The sequence below is a fragment of the Platichthys flesus genome, chromosome 8 (assembly GCF_949316205.1).
Source record: "Platichthys flesus chromosome 8, fPlaFle2.1, whole genome shotgun sequence".
NCBI classification, from domain to species: Eukaryota; Metazoa; Chordata; class Actinopteri; order Pleuronectiformes; family Pleuronectidae; genus Platichthys; species Platichthys flesus.
The window spans coordinates 13,943,978-13,967,479 of record NC_084952.1 but is presented as its reverse complement, the minus strand read 5'-3'; the positions used below and the strand labels follow the sequence as shown (position 1 = coordinate 13,967,479).

The 23,502-nt window shown below is 42.2% G+C and overlaps 2 protein-coding genes across 2 annotated transcripts; one reads left to right on the top strand and one right to left on the bottom strand.

Moving 5' to 3' along the window:
• The first annotated feature begins 473 nt into the window (after positions 1 to 473).
• On the top strand, positions 474 to 7,297 carry kcnk4a (potassium channel, subfamily K, member 4a). Its single transcript, XM_062393042.1, has 6 exons — positions 474 to 962; positions 1,276 to 1,393; positions 2,708 to 2,868; positions 3,203 to 3,389; positions 3,908 to 4,044; positions 4,141 to 7,297. The coding sequence occupies exons 1-6, from the start codon at positions 774 to 776 to the stop codon at positions 5,233 to 5,235; spliced, it is 1,887 nt and encodes a 628-aa protein (XP_062249026.1). The 5' UTR covers positions 474 to 773; the 3' UTR covers positions 5,236 to 7,297.
• Positions 7,298 to 11,638: 4,341 nt separating this feature from the next.
• Positions 11,639 to 21,328, bottom strand: tgfb5 (transforming growth factor, beta 5). Its single transcript, XM_062393119.1, has 7 exons — positions 19,988 to 21,328; positions 18,570 to 18,733; positions 17,826 to 17,958; positions 17,622 to 17,732; positions 15,873 to 16,053; positions 15,342 to 15,495; positions 11,639 to 13,645 (listed from the first exon to the last, which is right to left on the bottom strand). Exons 1-7 carry the CDS (start codon positions 20,349 to 20,351, stop codon positions 13,487 to 13,489), a joined length of 1,266 nt encoding a protein of 421 aa, XP_062249103.1. The 5' UTR covers positions 20,352 to 21,328; the 3' UTR covers positions 11,639 to 13,486.
• Positions 21,329 to 23,502: the final 2,174 nt, after the last annotated feature.

Genomic DNA, 23,502 nt, shown 5'->3' with positions numbered 1-23,502 from the left:
ATTTAAGGATCATCATATCACCATAGTAACTGCTGACATAGAATTGGCTCTGATTTGAGGTCACGACACATTATTTTCTTCATAAAAGACACAATACAGGCTTTAAATTCCCTTTGGGGCAAGAACATTTTTTATTTGACTATTTGTGTGCTTCAGTAACTTTTGGTTTAGTAACTCTGATTCTCATCCTGACTGTCATCAGAAGGTTTATAGAATAGAAACCTGATTATCTTGGCTACATTCTGTTGAGGCCTGTGCACTGAAGTGGAACAGTCTGGTAACAGGTTAAGAGTCAGGGGTTCATTCACTGAATGACTGATACATGTTCATGGTTAACCACTTGATTAGTAAAACTCAGCTTTGTCTAAACTGACCCTGTATTATCGATTATCTTCTTGTATTGTTACTGTTTTTAAGGCAATGCGACGACAGATCATTCCTAATAAAGGCTCCTTACTAACTAATGAATCACATTATAAAAGATCCTCTTTGCAAATACTATGGACAATCTTTCCTCTCAGCTACTTTTTATTTGCATAATCCCCGTCAAACACTGACGCACAGATTTATAAATAAATGTTGTTAATATCTGTCAGCCTTCCAGGAACTCTGGTTACCTGTTTACATGTTTCTATGCTCACACACACAGTAAAGGAACTTCCTGTTTATGGCCAGCTGTGCCCCACTGTATCCTGACTGAGAGTCCGACCAGATCCTGGCATCTGAGCTCTGACCTCTAACCCTGGGGGGCCGGGGGGGCCGGCGGGGAGAAAATGCGGTACACCACCCTCTTGGCCCTGCTGACTGGGGTCATGCTGTACCTGGGGATGGGAGCACTGGTTTTCAGCACCCTGGAGGCCCCCAAGGAGAGTTCGTCATACGAAGACCTTCTGAGAACCAAGCAAACCTTCCTGGATAATAATTCCTGTGTGACCGAGCTGGACTTCCACAAGCTGGTGAAGGTATCAATTGTCACATAATTCATTATTTAATGAATACCAACTTTACTCTTTTCTGGAACAAAAATTGGCAGACACGATGCATGTCCATTTAAAGGCACACTACACAAAAATAGACATCTAACTAGTACAATAAGAACAATAAAGAACTATTTTTATATAGCACCTTCAAAACAGTTTCAATGTGCTTTACAGGTACAAAATGAAAAATTGAAGGTTAACATTATGAAATAGTTAATTATGTAAAATATTAAATGATATGTTATATTGTTATCATATTACTTTGTACCAATTAACTTCCATCCCTCCCCTTCAGGGAGTGGTGTCTGCAGTGGACGCAGGCCTGGATGTGAGCAGACTGTCCGGTAACTTCACCAGCCGCTGGGACGGACCCTCCGCCTTCTTCTTCTGTGGTACCATCATCACCACCATAGGTAGGTGCCAGCACCTCCCGTCAGGAGAAACTTGAAAGTTCCTCCTACTATAAAATGCCTCACCTCTGTAGTAAAGATGAAATACCTGATAAGCTGTGGAAATGATTAACAGGAAAACAATTTTCCACAGTGAGCTTCTGTAATATTCTGCATTTCTGCGCTTGGGCCCTGGGGCCATGTTCACAAAGGATCTTTTCTTCAGTCTCATTTCATTTAAACCATGGAAAATTTAGTTATTTCAGTTTGTGACGATTTAACGGCATGCCGCTGGGAAATGTCATCGTTGCTGCAAACAGTATTTTTCCACAGTGAAGTCGTACAAATTATCACCTCCAGTGTTTCCCATGGTAGATGATCTGACGTGATATTTATCAATTTGACTTGCATCTAAAAAATGCTTTTGTTTATTTTGCATTTGTTTGCTATTGCAAATTTATTATGATTTAAATTTTTGCACAACAGTTGACCTGATGAGACACATCAGAGACTGTGAGTAGGTCACAGTGACTCAGGAGTCCTCTGCTCGGCTTCTTATTCATCTCCGACGTTTAGTTTGTCCTGATTCTTCCAAGAGCTACTTTTTTTGTGTTTTGTGAAATTAGGCTTTGGTTTGTCAACAGTTTCATTGACTCAGGATCGTATGAATAATGCTGACCAAGTGTAAATGTGTTCTGACAAACTGCTGATTGGACATTTATAACACCAACATGTCAAAGCACCAAATAACTGGGCCAGTATGAAAGAATATATGAATGGAATGTACATTTTGATCCACTGATGACTGCCTTTCAGTAAACTTCACTATATGTATATTTTCTCAAAAATAATTGAGTAGTTATGTGCTTTTTCTTATTTTCGTCTCTTTAATTTACTGGTTAGCACTGTCTCCTCACAGTAAGAAGGTTCCCAGTTCAAATCCTGGTTGAGCCGGGTTCTTTCTGTTCTCCACAGGTGTGTAGGAGTTTTCTCTGTGTACTCCCACAGTCCAAACACATGCAGGTTGTGGTTAGGATAATTAGACTGTAAATTGTACATGATCATAGTTTGTCTCTGTATGCTGGCTCTGCTGATCCTCTGGCAACCTGTCCACCTGCCTCTCCCACAATGTAAGCTGGGATTGGCTCCAGCTCCCTGTGACCCTCAAGTGATAAACAGATACTGGATGGATGGATCTTTAATATTAGGCATCTAAAGAACTGGACCCTCATATTTGTATGCGTTCAAGACCCCGACCCGACTCCTCCTGTTTGTCCTAAGGAGATAGATATTAACTTATCAATTTAGCTAATTTCAGTGTTGTTGTTTTTGTTACAGGCTTTGGGAACCTGTCTCCTCGGACGTGGTACGGCCAGCTGTTCTGCGTGTGCTACGCCCTGGTGGGAATCCCCATGTTTGGCATCCTGCTGGCTGGAGTGAGCGATCACATGGGCACCGTGCTGCGCAGAGCTGTGGCCAAGATTGAAACCCTCTTTCTGGTGAGATTGATTTGTCCTTCCCCGAACTCCAAATCTCATTCGGATTTATACTCATCTGATTCACAGCTTTGCAACTGTGTTCTTTTATCGCTGTCTCAGCTCTCAAAAATGTCATTCATTTATGGTCATCAGAAATAAAAGTCTTCCATCTAATTCCCTGTTAAACTGGAATTGTCAACTTTTAAATCTAATGATTTAGTTGTTTCTTTTAATCCAGTTCTTTACCTTGTCTTATTTTTTTATCATTTTGAAATGTGTTACTATCACGACAGCCCCAATTAATCATCATATTCCCTCTGCCTCTTGTATTTTCCATTTTCTTTCTCTACCATAGAAACGTATGGTCAGGCCGACCACCGTGCGCGTGATCTCGGCGGTTCTCTCCATCCTGATTGGTTGTCTGATCTTCCTCGCCGTGCCGACGGTCGTGTTCCAGAGGGTGGAGGACTGGTCCTTTCTGGAGTCTCTCTACTTTGTCGTCATCACTCTCACCACTGTCGGCTTCGGAGACTACGTACCAGGTACTGACAGAATAGCAAGAGGATTCTGACTTTTGGACTGTTGTGGTCAAAAGTTGTTTTCAGTTTTTCAATGTGAGTTTGGCTTAAATGGTAAATGGTCTGTATTTCTATAGCACTTTTCTAGTCTTGATGACCACTCGAAGCGCTTTAACAACCGGTCTCAAATGTGTTGGTGTAGTGGGGAGAGCTACTGACATCTTCATTAAGGTCTACAGCCTCAAACTGAACCTACATCCCTGACCCCATTGTGGGGATATCACAGACAGCCAAGGTGCAATGATAGCCCCCTGGTGGTTGGCTGTAGTATAGATCATAAACCCTGCCTCCTGCACGTTAGTAGATGAGACATGGACTAAATCAAAAAAGTAAAAATACACGTTAAAAAAAATATGGTTTAAAGTATATATATGATACGATAGAAACGGTTGGAAAAGAAACGATTGATAGAAAAGACTGACTCAGGAGATGTTACTGTATAAACACCACACCACATTAAATCCCACCGTCTCTGTGTCCAGGTGGTGGTCGTGAGGACGGCTTGTTCTTCAAGCCTTTGGTGTGGTTGTGGATAGTTTTTGGTCTTGCCTACTTTGCCTCCATCCTCACCATGATCGGCAACTGGTTGAGGGTGCTGTCGAAGAGGACTCGCGCTGAGGTAAGAGATGTATGGTGCAGGAATCTCTTCCACTAGAGGATGAGTTGCACTTATCTTTTTTTTATTCTGCTGATCACGTGTCTCTCCCTCACTCAGATGGAGGAGTTGAGAGCCCATGCCACAGACTGGACCCAGAACATCCAGAACATGTCCATGGACTTCCGCATCCCAAACCCTCTGGAGTTCAACGACCCCTTCCTCCTGCAGCGCCGGCGCTGGAAACGCAGCGAGCGCCGGCGCGTCCGTCGGGGAGCCGAGGGCACTCTGGGATACTGGGCTGAAGTGGGACTTCAGAATGGATACCTGCCAAACCGCTGGGGCGGCCTCTCCAATTCCATGAGCCAGCTGGAGGCCCATTCTTCTATCGAGAGGGCGGTGGTGGCGAAGTCCAGGCCACGGATCAGTGCTGTTGGAGGGGGAACAGTCCCGAGAGCAGGGCCTGGGCTGAGGGTCGACCCCACCGTGGGTCTGCACGTGGAGCGAAGGTCGTTTCCTCACCTGCTGGCCCGCTCGTTTTCCGTCCCGATGGCCATCTCCACCTCAAAGCTGAACGCGGCAGCTGCAGCCATGCAGGGAGAATCTCTGTCTGGATCGGAGTCTCCATATGACTCCAGATCAGATGGCTCCTCGGTCTCCTCGTCCTTCCTGGCGCACCACCAGTTCCAGCCCTGCTGCACCATCAGCACCATGGAGAAGGGAGGAGTGAGAGCCGCAGACATGGACGCAGTACAAGAGAAATACAAACGGCTTCCAGCAGAGAAATGGGGATCTGTAGCAAACATTACCTACAAACAAACACATACCCAAGCCTTTCGCCCACGCTCCTCCCCTCCTTCCCCCATTCTACCTCAATCTCCGCCATCAATTATCCTTCCCTCCCCTCCCCTCAACACAGCCTCCTCGGCCAGTTGCCAGCTACTGGATTTTTTCGGGGAGAACCTAGCATACATAGACGAGTCCTCAGACACGCTGAGCGACCGCGCCCAGCCGGAGGCAAGGAAGAAACGGCCGCGGAAGCCCAAGAGGAGGAGCATGAGGAGGCAGCTGCCACACAGGTGGAGCCCCCTGCCGGTGAGGAAGCCCAACAGTGACATGCAGCCACCATCAAATCCCCCTACACCACCCCCAGACTCTTCTCTGTCAGACCTGCCCTCGTCGAAGCAGCAGACAGATTCCGCCGCTGCACTCTGACCACCACAGCCACAACATGACATGACAATACATAAAGAGCCCCAAACAACAAACCTGACACTCAAGCAACATGCAAACCAAATCCACATCCCACTTCACAAGTCAACAAGTGACCCCTGCTTTTTGCGTTTGACCTCGCAATGTCAGCCCAGGAACTTTGCTTTGTTACTTTGTGATGTGACAAAGCTCAATAGATATTTGCTCAGGACAGAAATCTCCACAACAGATGAATTATGGCTGTTTTCCTCCACAGAGAAACTCCAGGTTTTTCCTCAAAAAATAATCTAAAAAGACAAATGGGCCTTTTAGAATGAGTGAATAATATTTGACTTTAAAACCGTCCACACCTGCCGTAAATAGTTGGCCGGGAGTTCTCAAGGTTTCAGGAGGCAATGAGTCACATCATGATCCAGACATCATTACACATAATTATCCTCTAAGTTAATCTGACTTCGATGCTGCTCTGACAGATTCTTCACTAAGTGTCCGATTTAAGGTGGATTTGTGAGGCTCACATTTGACGAGGGACTAACAGCCTTAAATTCAGTGCAGGGTTTTACAGCTGAGGTGTAGGCCACTTCCACAAACATCAAAAATGACGTCACGAAATTTCAAATTAAAAGGGAAAATTAACAGAGGAAAGATTTTACACGGCAGGTGCCATAATGCTGTTTAGGCCACCATCTACTAACGAAGATTATCACAAGTTCTTCATGGTGTCTTTTCACCTCAAATTAAAAGACATTCCTGTGGTAAAACCCTGTGGTGGGTGGAGGAAGTGAACCACAACAACCGTACGTCAGAGTTCATGCTCAAACCGTCAAACAAGTCCTGACCCATTAAAGCCTTCAATCTTAAAACTGTCCAAAAGTTTGAAGGACAAAATGGACGACCAACAACGTTATTTAATCTGCTGGTTCATGAAATGACTCTTGAATGTTTTTCATTGTTCAGTTTGTGTCCACCGCTTTGTGTTCAAATGTTTGTGCTGCTTTACACCATGACAAGTATCTTCGTGTGTTCGCCTCAGATAGAAGTGGTCAGAGAGATAAACTCGAGCAAAGTTATTTCAAATGTTGTGGTGTTTACCAACTGTGCCATCGAGTGCTCGTCGACTTGAAGTGCTTTTGGTCGTCGGCTGAACTCTGTGAGCTGCCTCGTATTCTCCTCCAGCGACACATTAAAGTGATTATTGATGATCAGATCTCTATTAAAACACACACACTGTTATTTGACACTAACATTACTTGTCTGTGCAGATGCCTTTAGGATTTTTTTTATATTATTGTGACAGAATGGAGCTTTATTTTCTCATTTATTTTACTTCTTACTCGTTCCAGTGCACGTTGATGACACATCACACCTCCAGCCAATGGCTTTACACTGTTCGTCTGATCAAATGGTCACAGCTCATCGCACATGTCAGGCTCGTAAACAAAGATGGAAACAGTGCGGGTTTCGAGGACTTTAGACAATAAAGGCGATCAAATTTTTTACGAGGCTGGTTTGTTGGACTTCAGGGATGCACACAAAGACTTACAGTGAATGTAATCAAAAACTTAAAGTTGAAAAAGTGTGAATATACTACTTACTATTTCTAAACTGTATCGGAGTGTGTTCATGCTGGAAAGTGACAAAATTCTGAATACTCAAAATAGTTCTCGAAAACTTCTTGGAAAACATAAAGTGGAAAGACCTGTTGCTTTCTCTTCAATTGACATATCTCTTGTAGTATATATATACAAATTTAAAACATGTGCAGAGCAACATTTAGTTTACTGTGCTACTACCAGGGTTTCTGCAGGGTCTTAAAGCGTTTTAAGCGTTTACAAGAGAGTTAAATTGAATAATTAGAATTCTAGGCTTCTAAAAGTCTTAAATAAGTTTTAGGCAGGTCTTAGTTGTGTTAATGTTCATTTAACACCACCTCCATCATGCTTTACAATATTGTTTGGATGGCATACATAGTTTGTTATGTCTGTGTGTTGTTCTTTCTCAATGATACAGCACCTTTTTTTTTTTATTTGCACAATGTATTAAAACAATAACTCTGGATACCTGATGTCTCTGCCTGTAGTTTGAGTTATTCTCCACTGGGGTACCTCATCTTATCTGCAATATGGAGAAGTTTCAGTCATTCTGGGACTATTCCTTCAGACCTGTTGTACTTAGATAGATCTTAAATTTCCTCCATTATAGTCTTAAAAAGTTTTATTTTAACTTGTTTAAACCAACAGAAACTCTGTGGCATACAGAGTTGCAGAATAAGTGTGTTGTCCTCTGTCCCCTGGAGGAGAAGTGGATGTGAAATGACCTGAACCCTTAAAGTCCTGAATGAACTCGTCTCTGTGGATGTGGGATCACTTCCTGCTTACTCAGGACCAGGAGCTACGACACCAGGCTCTTGTGGCAGCGCGTCGTCTGCTTGAGCCAAAATAAGTAACACACTGTATCCACACACATATTCAGGCTCCCATATATTTTGTAATTTGTTGACAGTGGACTGGAGGAAGAAAGATATTCACATACATTGCTGACCATCATGTTCATTATGAGTCTGACTCCTGACCTGTGAACGAGGTTTTTCCTCTTGCTCTGTTTTTCTTTATATGCAATAAAAAGGAAAGTGGGGAGACAGGATGTTTAAATTGCGTCTCACTGGTGACTCAAGTTTTCATCAGTGTCAGACTAAATATGTGGCATTAAACTCTAAACTTCTATCTCCGATAGAGGACACTGTTTGTTTTACCTGAACCCTTCATCTAAACATTTAAATAATCATAATACATTTTCGTGAAACTAAATCCTAGTGGTTAAATGTAAAGTATTTTCTTTTCATGCAATTTTATCCCTCTAGTTCCTCACTAGATATAAATATTGTTCTCCACAAAATGAATTTGATTCCTTAAGTTATCAGGACTCCAGTAAAAAGACATTAAAAAACAACATATTGAAAAAACATTAACATTTATTATATTGAACACATCTTTTGTTTCCTTTTAGAGGACACAAGTTTCAATCTGTAGGAAAGTAGTTAGTAGATTTATCTACTTTATTTACTATTGCTACTAACTAGATTTGGGTTATACATTAATTGGTTGGTGTAAACTTTACAAAGGGGACATTTGGCTGGATATACAGGAATATGTCTATGTGTACCTAATAAAATGACAGTCTAATATTATTGATTTGCTTGGAAGTATTATAATGTTCAGTTTTTGTTGACACTTTCATAGTTGTTTTAATTTAATTATTTGTTTCAGCATTGAGTTAATAATTAGTGATGGTGATCATTCAAGTGAGAGGTGTTTCTATTACTCTGCTCCTCTTGTGTTTAACCCCCTCTCACCCCTGTGTTTGGGACCAGAGGTTAGAACCTCTTCTCATTATATAGTATTCAAGTAAAAAACACCTTTAACTGTGACCTCAGTAACCAGCAGCTCCCAGAGTTAACACATTTCAGACAATGTCAACAAACACTGAGCATAATGCTGTACGTTGAACGTTAATTAAAATGTAGTGATTACAGAGGATTTTTTCTAATTCATTGGTAATTTTAATGTAGAACTAGGTTTGAGCAGTGAGACAGTAACTATAGCTTATCAGCTTGAATCCCAAAACATCAGTCTGACACGAATCAATTACAGGGAAGGGATCGCAGGATGTCGCCCTCATCTGTTTAACCACGGAACAGCCAGGCCTCTGTGGGTTTGGTCTCAGCAGGGCCTCAAACACCGCTCTGCTCTCCAGATGAACTTACTGGAGGATATGGCTTCAATAAGGCTGTGGGCCCAGATCAGTATCTCCTGTTTAATGGTAAAGAAGAAGTAAAAAGGAGATGCTGCTAGTTTCTGGTGTTTTGCTGCCCCGAGAGCAGAATTTCAATGTAACTTTTAGAAAACTGAGGAATGAATTCAATCTGGCTGATTCGGCCGGATCCAGGAGGTGCATGTGGGAGAGAATTGTTTTTTTACAACCTTAATCAAAGGCGTGAGTGAGGGGCGTGTGTCAGGAACAAGAGTCATAAATCATAATGTATTTTTCTATGGCCATACAAGCCGGATCCCTGTGTGTGTGTGTGTGTGTGTGAATGAGCGGGGGTCGACATCAACAGCAGACTCCCCTCCCAAGGACAGTGGGACCCAGTATGAGACAGAGCAGGGTGCTGTGCTGTGGGATAAGTACAGGTTGGATATAGCAAGGGGTAGTTAAGTGGAAAAGACTAACAGATGCTGGGGCAAGTTTACTCAGGGGGGAGGGAGGCTCACCACAGCTCATGCACTAGCACTCTGACACAAACACACGCACACACACACACACACACACACACACACACACACACACACACACACACACACACACAGCATTCTCACTGTGGCTTAGAATTTTTTTTTTTTACAGGAATGGCTGGAGAACAGTTTGTATCTCTTTAAGCTATTTTAACAGCAATTTTGTTAGCAACAGAAATTAAAGATATCAAAGGTTCAGTTCACCAAAATTAATGAAGAAAAAAAACCACCTGTAGGGGCAAAACATTGGTAGTTGGTTTCATTTACATTTATATTTCCTTACCCATGTATAATATTTAACACAATGAAAGGTGAACAGGTTTTTATCTGTGGTCCACAACCATTTCTTGAAGTTCTTTTTATGTTTTCATTCAAATTATTGTTTTAAGTGACTGAATTGGCCAAACAAGTCATTAATAAGTCTCTGAAATGAACGGAGGTAAGTCTGTGTGTGTGTGTCTCCTGTTTTTATTATTTAATGCACGAGGCAGAGATGAGACCTGTTGAAATAAATGCCCGTGACCTAAAAGCTCTGCTCCTCAGAGGAAAACTAAATAATCAGATCCTTTATCCAAGTAAAAGTAACCTACACGAATTCAAGAACGTAGAAATACTGAATCCTAGAGAAGTAAAAGTATAAAGGTAGTGGCAGGTAAATGTACTTATAAGTGCATTACATTAATTTCATCTGCGGCCAATGAGGTTTTAAGATTTGAATTAAAACCAGTTACCTGTTTTAATAGTGCAGCTGATCAAGGTAAAGATAAGGGCGTACCGTAATTATTTTTTACCATTTGCATTTTTGTAAATAACGTTAAAAAGAAGTTCAAATTCAATCTTATAAACTCTTAATAAGAAATGAACAGTGATAATTTCATAAATAATATGATTGAAAGATTTAATCCGCATCACGGAATTATATTATGATTCAAATACAGTTTGACAGTTTAAAATGCATCATTTTTCAGCTCTTCACTCAAAAGTGTGTTTTGTATTTAAAACGTTCCTTAAAATAACCAGTAACTACAGCTGTTAATGTTAGGGTTAGGAAACATATAGAGCGGTATAAAGGAGAATCATGTGTAGTAAAAGTATAAAGTGGCATAAAATGAAAATACTCTTTGTAACTTTCACACATTAAGGGAGTAAATAAACTTTTATTGTGCACCACTGCTTCTTCCTGTTGACTAATTAGTTTTACACAAGACTGAAGAGCATTATCACGTCTTAACCACGACCATGACATATACCACTGTCGAATAAAAGCTGCTGTTTAAATCCTCAGCTGTTTCATAGTGTTGTGAGTTCCACCAGTGAGACTTTACTGCAGAAGCATTGTTGCTATGGTGACGGACCATTTAAGGGCCCGGTTGATCCAGATTATAAAAACTCCACTTTGTGTTTCTTCACCCTCAGTCGTTGGTCTGGCAAAACAGTTTGGGTTTTTTATATGCCCAGATTTTCACAGGCAAAAGGGGTGAATGTCATTTTGTTTGTTGTGTTAACATCACTGAGAAATTCCAGGAGTCTCTGCAGAAACATGATTTGAATATCTAACTCTAACACTTTTCATTGAAACTGTTACAAGAATGTATTAATTATGTTATAAGAGTTAAATGAGAAAATGTGTTACCTAACCCTCTAACGCACTTTGAGTATTTAACTTAGTTGTTATTTCGATGTTTGAGACGTCCACTTATAGTGTTACTTTAACAAGCACTTGGCAGCCAATCAGAACCCAGTATTTAATGTGGCTGCGCAATCATTTGACTAATTGCATGCAAAACCACAGAGTCTGTTAATAGATCCACAACTGGATGCCCTTTTGGCAACCATGTATTAGTCAGACTGGGCTGCTTCCTTTTCAGCTCAAACTTCACTGTCCACACACACACACACACACATGTGTATCTCTATATAGTTGTGAAATCACTCATTGACATAAAGCATTCCCTAGCCCCTTACCCTAACCCTAATTATCAAAACTAAATGTCTAACCCTAACCTAAACCGAATTCTAACCCTAACCCTAAAACCAAGTCTTAACCTTCAAAAAGCCAATTTACTTTGTGAGGAACAGCCAAAATGTCCTCACAACGTGAAAATGTCCTTAGAATGATGGCATAGGACCAAACGTGGCCTTCATACCTATAGATAGATACCCCCCACACACACACACACACACAGAGAGTTGTGTTATTTATTTACTTGCTCTGACTTACTCTAAGCGTTACTACTTGCCTAAACCTAACCCTTACCCTGAATCTTAACCAAAATTTAAGGTTTAACCTCAGCCTCAACTTAAAAACATACATTCACCTCAAGTTCTAATGATTTACATTATGCAGACTTGATTTTTGTCCAATAAAGGAAGACACGTCCCCATAATGTGTGTTAACAGATGTAGGTCCCCACAACATGAGAAATACCTGAACCCCACACACGCTTTTACTTGTCTTCTATCTTAGTGAGGACACTCATTGACATAATGCATTCCCTCCTAGACCCCTACAGTAACCGTTGCAACGAAATGCCTAACCCTGACTAAGTAATATCAGTTCTAAACAAGTCATATCCCTCAAACAGCTCTTTGAAAAGTGAGGACCACCCAAAATGTCCTCACTCTGTAAGGTCTATGCTCAACATGGTCCTCACAAAGATATTCGTGCAAGCAACACACACACACAAACACACACACTTATGATCTAAAATACATACAACACAATACACAATAAAATACAGGGGATATTTTCTGAGCTATCGCCCATGACCTCACCAGCCACACGCACGCGCACACTTAGATACACTCACAGACATACAGACACACACATCTTGTACACACACGCACACAAACCACTTGCATACCAGAGGGCCTATTTTTAAAATGAGCCCTGGGGATGTTTTTTATTTTCAGCATTTAGACATTCTATCAAAAGTGGTCGATGTGGATACTTGGGTGTGTGCCTGTGTTTTTGTGTTTGTGTGTGTGTGTGTGTCTGTGTGTGTGTATCAGAGAGATTGATGATAAACATAGGTATGACAGAATATAATCATAGCATAAGAACAGCTATGATTCAACAGCTTATTACAATAAGATAATAAACAAACATACATAGAATTTTTGAGCCCGACCCAAAAAGTTACAAATTTGCTAAGGCAGCAAAATACCACCTTCCAAACTTGTAGCCATTCCAAATGCAGCCCTATCATCCCACGTCTCATTTTCAAAGCCTCTATTTCTCTGTCTCTCCTCCCACCACAAATCCCAGAACCTCGAGCAGCAGCAGCGAGAGAGAGAGGGAGTGAGAGACAGAGGAGATGAGGGGAGCATTTAAATGTAGCGTTCCGTGAGTGGTCGGCTCGGTGTCTGGAAACCTTTCACATCCTGTTTACGCCGGGCAGATTTCAGCCCTGGACCGCAGAGGGCTGGCAGGGCCTCTGCCTGGACACAGCTCCTCTCTCTCTTTTCTATCTGCCGCCTGCCTCCTTCGCCTAAAGATCTCCGTCTGCAAAAACCTTTCCACGACGCCTCCTCCCAATCAACACCTTGAAACCTAAAGCAAACAAGCACATGTCTGGCTGCCCACGGCCGCAGCAACACAACCGAGGTGGAGGTCTTATGCAGCAGCAAATGTGGCCAAATCACACAACAGCCTGTTTTTTGATGTCCAAATACAGATTTAATAGAGCTATGTGTCATATTTACAGTGTCCTATATCAGATGGAAAGTTCCAGAAGATGAAGCAAAATGATCTGATACGTTGTCAAGCCTGAAAAGAAATGGAGAAAAAAATCCTGATATTTGGAAAAAGTCTGCTAAAGTCGATCAAACTAGATTAATGAACACAGGATCCATCCGTCTGTCCTCGTCTGTTATTTCCCCCCGGTGGTGTTTTTTTTTAGTCCAGTAATCATTCCTCTCCTGTCTGCCCCCCCTGACCTCTATCTCCGAGCTCTCCTCCCTCAGCGGCACTTGCAGGACTTGACGACCATGTTGGAGAGTTGCTCAACACGAGGTGTGCGGCCGATGAAGTACATGATGGTGAGCGGCTCCAGGTCCTGAGGGACGCAGCAGGGTGAGGCGGAGGCCTCAGGGTTCAGCTTGTTGTACAGGGGCAGGATCTGAGCAGGGGACAGAGACATGAAGGAGACTTAAAAGACCTGGACACATTATTTTCACTTCATAATACAACTGTCGTGTTTTCACCATTGTCTGCTTGTGAGCAGGATCACGCAAAAACTACTGGATGAATTACTTCAAAGCTTGGTGAAGGGATGTGTTATGGGTCAGGGAGGAACACATTCAATTTTAGTTCAAATCTAAAGCAGGACGTAAATCCAGGACTTCTCTTATCACTCTCTTTAAGATTGTGAGATAGGATAGATTCTTTCTTTTTTTTTTTTTTCATTTTACTGTTTTCTCAGAGAATACTTCATGGATCTTAATGGTAAAATAATGCATGTTTCTGGGAATTCTTTTTTGAAAGTAGATTTGGCCTTGGTGGAGGGTTGTCCTGTGACAGTTTTGCATGTGATTGTGTTTTCGTGCTAAGCCAGGCTAACCAGCTGCTGGTGGTTCAGCCTCATATTCACTTTACAGATGTGAGAGTTGTTGTTCATCCTGTTATTTAACTCAGTCAGTAAATAAACCTGCCTCCTAAGATGAATCTGTCTTTGATCAAACCACACAAACACAGTCCTGAGTTGAACTCTCAAGTGTTAACATATTTCTTTTTCACATACTTAACATCGGAGTCAGTAAAAGTCACAGTGGCCTTTTTGCAGCAGACTGAAGTGTCAAATAAATATGAATAAACCCGAGGTGAATACAGGCCAAGACAAAAGGCCATGTTGTGTAACCCTATATGTTCTGCTGCAGGAGTCTGCGAGGTGACCGCCCACTTACGTAGGCAGGGTGTTTCGCTACAAAAAACAATAACTATGAAGCTCTTTTTAGGGAAAATGTTTAAGATGCCACAGTCTAGGATTCTGTACATTACAGCCTAGAGTTTAGTTTGGTCCAAACCGCAGTATTTTCACCACAGAGCTTGAGGAGCTACGTTGATTATTCTGATGTTTCAGAAGTTGTATTTGTTTGAACTGGAGCATGTGTTTGTGACTGATCAGACATTTGTAATGTCTTATTGTGTCTCTGTCATGGTGCATCCAAATTATTAAACAAAATATAATTGTGCACATGTGTTTTTGCTTGTTAGTTTCGTTCATTCATATATTTTTGTGATGTTTTGTTTTCGGTTGAGAGCAGAAACTAAATGAACCACTGTTCTCAAACCAAACCAAGCATAAGAACATATTTGTGCCTGAGACCAGTCGTAAAGTACAGGGCTGGATATGGTCTGAATAAGAGTTTTGACACTAAAACTTTTAAAGGAATGGTTCAACATTCTGAGAAAATCCTTGTTTGTTTCCCTCCTACAAAAACAGGTTGTGGTATCAGGGAGTGCTGTTTACTGAAGCTATTTCTCGGGTAGACACAGGAAGACAAAAATGATATATTCATGATTAATGTGTTAATTAGTATATTTAGGGATGCCAGGCTGTATGCTTTATCAATACTGAAGCATGACAGTTGTATCAATCTTCAACAACAAATAAAGCCTCAAACTGTTGCTTTTAAAATAATTTGTATCTTCATAGCACCTTTCCCCATTTAATAAAAGAAAACAAAATGTTAAATGAACCAGAAGCAAATAAATAAACCAAATTATTTATTAGGCATTAAGTGCCATGAATTGTTTTTCTATACTGGTTACGACAGACACGTTCAGGTTATGATAAATTATGAATGCCCACTCACCATGTTGTAGTGGTTGTTGGCACTCCAGAGGTAAGGACAGTTGCCGGCACAGAAGTTGGCTTTGTAACCTTTGGGCTCATGGATCCACTTCCAGTTGAGGTCACGCCTGAAGTCGATGTAGAGCGAGCGCAAGCAGCAGCCCTGGTCTGAGCCACTGAGACACACACAGACAGACACACAAACACAAGTCAGCTCCCATCCTGCTCTTCAACACCTGGGACAAGGGCCCAAAGTTGGGTCATGGGAAAATGACCGTGGGTATCCAATTGAAGAAGCAGCCAACACAAGGTAATGAGGGTGCAGGGGTGGCCAGAGTTTTCCCCTGCAGCGTGAGGTAGTCTCAAGAAAACAGCCTGCTGGCCTGCAGTCTAAACATAGGGTCAGCATTGTTACTGCTGCCACACAATAGTCTGAGGAAAAAAAAACTGAAATCCACCGACTACACAACAACTAGATCTCCGAATTATACAACTACAAATCTTGGAAACAGTGTCAGTGCTGTCAGTCATAACCACACACATGGCGGCCTACCGGGAGCAGGTTGTGGTCTCGGTGGCGGCCGCTCTCTTCTTGCGGTTCTTCTTGGTCGGGTTGTCGACTCTGTCGCTTGGCAGCAGGGTGAGGATGAGGTGCGGAGTCTTGGAGCTGAAATCCGCCTGACCTTTGACCTGACCAGGTTTTCTGAACTGACGAAGCTGCTCGTCATCAACACCTGTGGAAAAGGGGGCCCAGTGGTGGAGAGTTATCTATTTTACACTACCACTCCATCACATCTCAGAGATAATGTGTCATTACTTCCAGATCTTTGATCAATTTCGTGAAGATTTCCACTGCAGATTGAGATTAATAATACAAACAGATCCAAGGAATGAACACTGAGGAGTCACATGATACTGAGCAAGAGAGGAAATAAGGAAAGACAGTGACTTTGCTACACAATAACCTTTATATGTCAGATACTCTCTCATCTTTATCGTGAAGTAATGGATAATTATCTCCCAGCAGGATTACAAAAACTATTCACATGACACATTCTCAGACAACATCAATCATTAGTTAACTGATTCATGCAAACTGTGTCAAGGCTGATTGATTGGGAGCCACTGCATTAATACCCTGGTTTGTACTTTGGAATTCCTGTGGTTTGCATAATTTGAATGCCAGAAAAAAGAAGCAATCCGTATGCAGTTATAACCACAAACTCACACATTCTCCTCCAAATAACATTTCGACAATATATTTAAATCCATACAGATGGAAACATATCCATGATGTCCTAGTCCAGGAGCGATGGTGCGACTGCTTGCACCTGGTGTCCTGGTTTCTCTGAGCTCAAAACAAGCTCATGCTTGTGTCACTTTACGAAAAATTTGATCTAAAAAAAAACCTGCCTTGGCTCAGCTGAGTGTAGAGAGGAAAGTGCCATAATTTGGGGCCTAAATGAAGTAAGGCAGACATTCATTAGTGTCACAGTGTGTAAAAGAGCAGTTTCTCTATGATTCCTTGTCTGCGATTTACTCAGGATCCCTCGAGGCGTCTTCCAGAGGAGTGTGCACTTTACCTTCACATTCTGTGACCTGCAGGGTTATTACTGTGCAGATAAATCTTCTACAAGTGCTTTTAATGCCCAAACAAAGCCATTTTACAACCAAACCTGTTAAAGACACATTTCTCATCATCATGGCGCCTATGGGTGAGACTGTTGAACTGTGGTTTAACTTCTGTCTGATCGATGCTGTACTTCATACTTTGGCTAACTGCCTGTCTTGTTTATTGATTTATTTGTTTAGTTTTGTGGTCAGTTTAACGTCTGATCTTTATTGACCAGAGATCTGGAGAAAAACAACCTCTTCAGAGAGGAATGACTCCAATCTCCGGTCTTCCCCCTGATGTGAAACAGCTTCTCAAAGAAACCCAGGGAACCCGCTCTCCTGGTTAGAGTGGTGTGAACATCTTCACAGGGGCTGCTGTGGCTCAGGAGAGAGAGCGGGTCGTCCACTAACCGGAGGGTCAGCGGTTTGATCCCACTCTCCCTGATTCTGCATGCCATAGTGTCCTTGGGCAAAAAAACACCACCAACTTGCCCCAGATGACTGTGTGTGTTGTGAAAGGGTGAATGCCACAACCGTACTGTAAAGTACGTGGAGTGGTCATTAACACTAGAAAAACACAATATAAATGCAGACCATTGATTGTAATCCAAAAAAGAGTTAGACCACATGCATTGGCATGACACAGAAATAAAAAGAATATACATATGTATGTTAGCCTGCAACAAACCTGCAAACAGGGCCTCCAGCTCCTCACTCTTGTTGGGAACGATGTTGTTGGTGGACGGGACGAAGGTGCAGCAGGGACAGTGGACGCCCAGCTTCAGGCCCAGATTGTTCTCTGAAGCAAGAAGAAGAATAGACACGATGATGAAGTATACAACCATAGATCGTGGATCATGGATCGTTGTGGGAAACAGATGCTGAGGCTGACCTGTGTCTGACAACCAGTCCTTAATGGTCTCTGTGACGTCCACAGAGATCCAGGATCCCTTCGCCCTGGGCTGAACGGTGCGGGAGTCGATGTAACGTTGAGTGGAGGTGCTGTCCTCATCCGGCTTCAGCAGCTGACACAGAAAACACAGGAGACAGTGATGGAGCTGATGTACAGAACATTGTCTCTTCCACCTGACAGGAGCTTTTATAGTTTCCACTGTGTTTCAGTGGGCACTGGGTTTATCCTCCATAGATTTTATAGAACACATGAAAAGCATAGATCACAACATTGTGTCATTATAAAAATCCATAATAACCTGCAGAGCGTTAATCAGACATCGCAATTATGTGCCTTGTATTCCTGGGGCCAAGATTTTTCTGAGAGGTTTAAAATATCTCTTTGATTTATTATCGTAAAAGTCTTGTTGGCTTGAAGACAAAAATCAAAAAGATCATTTAAAATTGTATCACGCACAGGAATGCTATTTTTCATAGAGACGAAAGAAGTGGGAAGGATTTCTCAGTGGTTTGATACATACTTACAGTATACATACATATTCCTAAACAGTATAAAATTGTCACTTTGGTTTTTACGCCTGATTCCTCTGCAGGTTTTAGTTTCTGCTCTATTAGAAAAAAAGGGGTTTATTTGGTTGTGAAATCTTTTTAGAATGTCTGTCTCTCACTGATATTCCTGCTGGTGCCTCATGGTCGTGCTCTATGACGTCACCCTGCTCTTTACCTGATAGATCTCCACTCTCTGCTCTGAGGCCCGGGCCTGCGGGTTGGGAGCTCTGAAGATCCTGAACTCAGCTATAACCAGGGTGCTGTTGGTCAGGTCGACTCCACTGACGTCGAAGTGCACGACTCTGTGGTGGGGGTTGGGTGCGTCCGGCTGCACTGCGTCTATACGGGGGGAAAAAGAACACACAGGGATGACTGAAGCTCCAACAACATCACGCAAATTCTAAGACACTATCGTACTGGAGCTGCTGGTTAAACCAGAGCTGTGGGACTGATGCATTGTCTCAGACTTAATTGCTGCTGATGAGCGTCTCCAAACTAAAGGATATGTTTAAGCCTTGTGAGGAAATGTGTCTGGTCTTAAGTTTAATAGACGAGCAACTGTTGCCTACAAGTGTTTTACTGTAAGACACATCAGCCGTCACTTACACAGTCAAGTATTTATGTGCTGAATTTAGAGGTTGAACTGTTGATGGACGTGGGCGGGGTCTTGATAGCTTAACTTCTCCACCCGTCATTCATCGTTCCAAACACCACTACTTCTGTTGGAGACGCAGCTCCACTATCAATCTTGTCTGACCAGGTGATGACAACCACTGTTTCTGCTGATATAGTGTATATGAAAATACTGTGATTACATAAACTTCTTAATAACCGGTACTTTATTTTATAATAACCATTTTTAAAATTAAATGATATAGTTTTAACACCACTAGTTTGACTTTTTTCCGTTTCCCTATTTAGAATTCATTGGCAGCAAATAAACATCACATACATGCATGATTATAACACACTTTAGTGTCGTTGTACACATTTCATTCATATAAGTGTCAAAAACTGCAACGCCTGGGCAAACATTATAATAATGAAATCATTAATAAAATGTCCATATAGTTGTTTACAATTAAATTAGAACATATTAAAGCCAGGTATCATAATAAGCTGCGTTTAAATCATAAATATTGTGGATTTATAGTAACTGTCAGGAATCGACCAAGTTTGAACTTTTTTCAAATCAATTTTTTGCTAATACTCGTTATATGAGGGAGATTTGAAAACAGGTTCAAACGAGTACTGTAAATATCTACAGACTTACGAAATTAAGAGCATTCTGTCACCACTGAACACTTTGACCACAACCGATGGAGGTGAAGTCTATGACTAATTCATCTCATTTTATTATTGACATGTTATTCACTCAAATAAAAAGGGATCACTACTAAAATAATGTCTAAACTTTCAAAAAGAAGGGAAACCATGCAGTGGTTTCATTTTAAAGGTTGTAAACCATTAATTTATCATTTCACTTGGATCATTTCTATAGGTTATCAGGTTCATTTCTGGCCCTGGAGGCCTACACGCCCACGCGCGCGCACACGCACGCACACGCACCCACACCAACCCACAGTGACTCACTTGTGTCAGTAACATGTGGAGGCATCATGTCGATCCTCTGAACCTCTTTGGCGTAATAATCCTCCTCGCTGCTCTCGCGCTCGCACGTGGACTCGGCCAGACGCGCACGCTCCTTGAGCAGCTCCCGCGTGCTGTTGTACAGCAGCATGACCTCCGGTGGCACTGGGCGCGGCGGCGGCTGCACGTCGTCGTCGTCCGGAGGGCTGCGGATGCGGAGCTTGCTGAGGATCTGTCCGCGCACGGCCTCGATGCGCCGCGACTTCTGCGCGTCCAGGTTGATGGTCTGACACGTGTTGAGTCCGTCCACCGGCAACACACCGGAGAACCGGAGCAGCAGCAGCAGAGCTAGGCGGGGGAGCCACATGGTTCGGGAGAGGGTGGAGGAGACAGGGATCTTTGGTTGGGTCAAACTGAGCGGAGCCTCAAAGCCAAACACGAAGAGAAGAGTGCGTACAATTATTTAACATTTACACCTGAGGGTTAAACCAATGGACCCGAAGCCAAGTATCCAACTGTAACAGCGTGTCCCGGTCAAAGCAACTAAAACCACATCATCTATTCTGCTGAAGTCATTTTATAACAACATCCAATCACGGGACCGTCTATTTTAACTCCAGGCGCACAAAGACGCATGGTCATATATTATTTAGACTCATTTAATTGAACAGATCTAAAGGGAAATGTCCTTATAAAACCACTACTTGAAGATATATCTATCTATCTATAAACCTCAACTCAACGACCAAACTCCACTGTAGGAACCTCAGATTGAGAGAAATCTGTCTGACGCTCCAGCTCCAGTCTGGTGCGCTCCAAGGCTCCGGTGCGCCTCCGTGCGCGCGCAGTTTCCTCGGGTAAAGGTGAAGATATTTGAACTCTGTCTGTCCGATAAGTCTTTATCCGTCTCCGTCGTCCATCCTCGGATAACTCAAAACAGCTCTAGGGAGAAAAGGGTCATCGCAAGAGCTCAGCCCATGACGCACAGCCCGAAAACAGAAGAACCGGAGCTTCTCACTTCATCCGAGGCTGCGTTTACCTCCACAACACCCATCTGTGCACGGGGCACCGCACTGGCCCATGCCCGCTTCCAACAAATCTAGTTACAGCCTCCTGCAAAACCCAGTGAGATCCTCCCATCCCTTCATATAGGTAAATAGAGAGCAGCCTGCAGTCATAGGAAAAAAATGTTGATTTATGTAGGAGAGACCATGGTGGGTCTGTGAATCCCCCTCAGATAAACATAAAAACACGGGAAAGGTCAGGCGACATAAAAATAAATGACGCAGAAAAACGTATGAAAGAAGTCCTTGTGCTGTAAATTAAAAAAAAAAAAAAAAAAAAAAAAAAGACGAGAAAACTTAAGTGTAATTTATAAATCCCGGGTTTAAATGAGCTCCAGTGAGAAGTCTGCTGTGCCCGAGACACTGAGAGCTGCTGTGTGATGCGACTCCATTATTCTGCAGATCCTGTGTGGGAGAAAAAGCACAGAGCTCCAGACAGAGGGAGTCTGGGAAGGAGGAACTGGATGCAGAGAGAGGTGGAGGAGGAGGAGGAGGAGGAGGGGCCGGTTGCCACCAAAGTGAAGCCAGTGTGTGATTATGTAGGCAAGAGCCATCTTCCTCTCTCTAAAGCGGGCATACACACGCACACACAAACACACACACACAAACACACAAGTTGCAATTTCTTCCCTCCACAAAAATGCCTGAATCACCCTCTGTCCGCAGGTAAACATCTCATGACGCCACATCACACTTAAAGGACCAGTTCTGCATTTTCATGACTCTTCTTATTCGGTTCATTACAGAGAACTGCAGGAGTTGAATCAGTTCACCCTCCACTCTTGTGTCTGCTTGATAAATATGAAGACGGATGAGACCATTGTTTTGAATAAGTGGTCGTTGCTATTGACATTAATCAAGTTCCAGGGAAATCAGTTTACTTTGTACATTTTTCTATATTTTATTGTTTTATTGTATTAGTTTGACATATATTGTGATATATTGTATTTTTACCTTAACTCAGTGTTTATGTATTTCATTTTTCACTGCTCTAACATGGTAACTCCCCCATTGTGTGACTGATAAAGGACGGATCTTATAAAACAAACAAACAAACAGACAGACAGTTTACTTCCTTGGTAAAGGTAGAAATATATATTGTTCCTTTTTGGATTGATACAGTTTGTCGTGGCAGAGAAAAGCTTTAAATGCTTTGTTAATAATTATCGCATGGAACCAAGTTTTATTAAAATCTTTCAAATGATATTTTTTGCTTCGTTCAAGTCATATTGTCTTAATTAATATAATCAGCAGCCAACCGGGGACATTTATTGGAAAATCCACTTTGGCATAAATAAAATCTTCCAGTTTGAAAAGAACTACAGGGATTGGCTGTGAACGCATCACTGCTGAGAGTTACACAATAAATATGAACACTAATACAGACAATTCATCGCTTTTTATGAAGATATGTTAAAGTGGATCTGGTTTGTTAGACTGTATTACTGCACAGTTAGCAGACTTAGCACTCTGGCAAACAACATCAGAAAGATGCATTCTCACCCTGAGACTCACCAGTGTTTTTCCATTTCTTTGTTTTCCGCCGACATTAGAGTTAATAGTGCTTTTAAATGTCTGTTCACAATTTGAGTTGTCAGAAGTCGTTAACACGATACACATTCTCTTTCAAATACATGAATGTGAAGGCGCCCCCTGTGGTCACTGCTGATGTTGCTCAGAGACTTTAGCCAGTCGAGTTTCTTAAGCCTTTTTGTTGCATTCATCTCTCAGACTCTGCTGTTATGATCATCACCAGACAAAGTCAAAGTGGAAGATGGAGAAATGTGATGCATTAGTCAAAGCCACTGATTTCAAAACGTAGCTTTAGTCTGGCTCTCTATGGGATTTCCAGCTTAAACTCATTCATGCCTTGTCACTTAAAAGCTTATCCTAATTTTATTAAAACCCTCCACACAGAGCCCATCCCTTTTTATCTTTACAGCCTTTCAATCTAGCTCCTTTCTTTCCTCTCTTCCTCTTGGGTCTCATTGTTAATTACAGTTGAGGACTCGGAGAGGACTGTTAATCTGTCAGGGGTGGTTTTTATTGCTGCTCTGCTGCCATCCCATTATACCGTTATTATAGTTGCGGGCGCAGGCCTGTAATTGCTGTAAGTAGAAGGGAAAGGTAGGAGAGACTCAGGCTGCCTCCGGGCTTCTGGTCAGGGCTCCTTCATCATCTGTCCTGGCACCGTTTCTAAAATATAACACTGCCTGTGAACAAACGTGCTCCTGTTCCAACATGACTGCTGCATCGCCTCAGTGAATTTTTTTTTCTGTGGACCCCTTCTTCCTTTTCAAAATTCTCTTTTAAAAAGGTCAGACACACTGTGGGGTCCTCGCGTCACAGTATGTATGTGGCTGATTTGATGTGTGGCTGAAAAGAAAAAAAAAGAGAAGAAAGACTTCCTCAAAAACAACTTCTTGCCTGCCTTCCTTTTCTTCCTCCTTAACG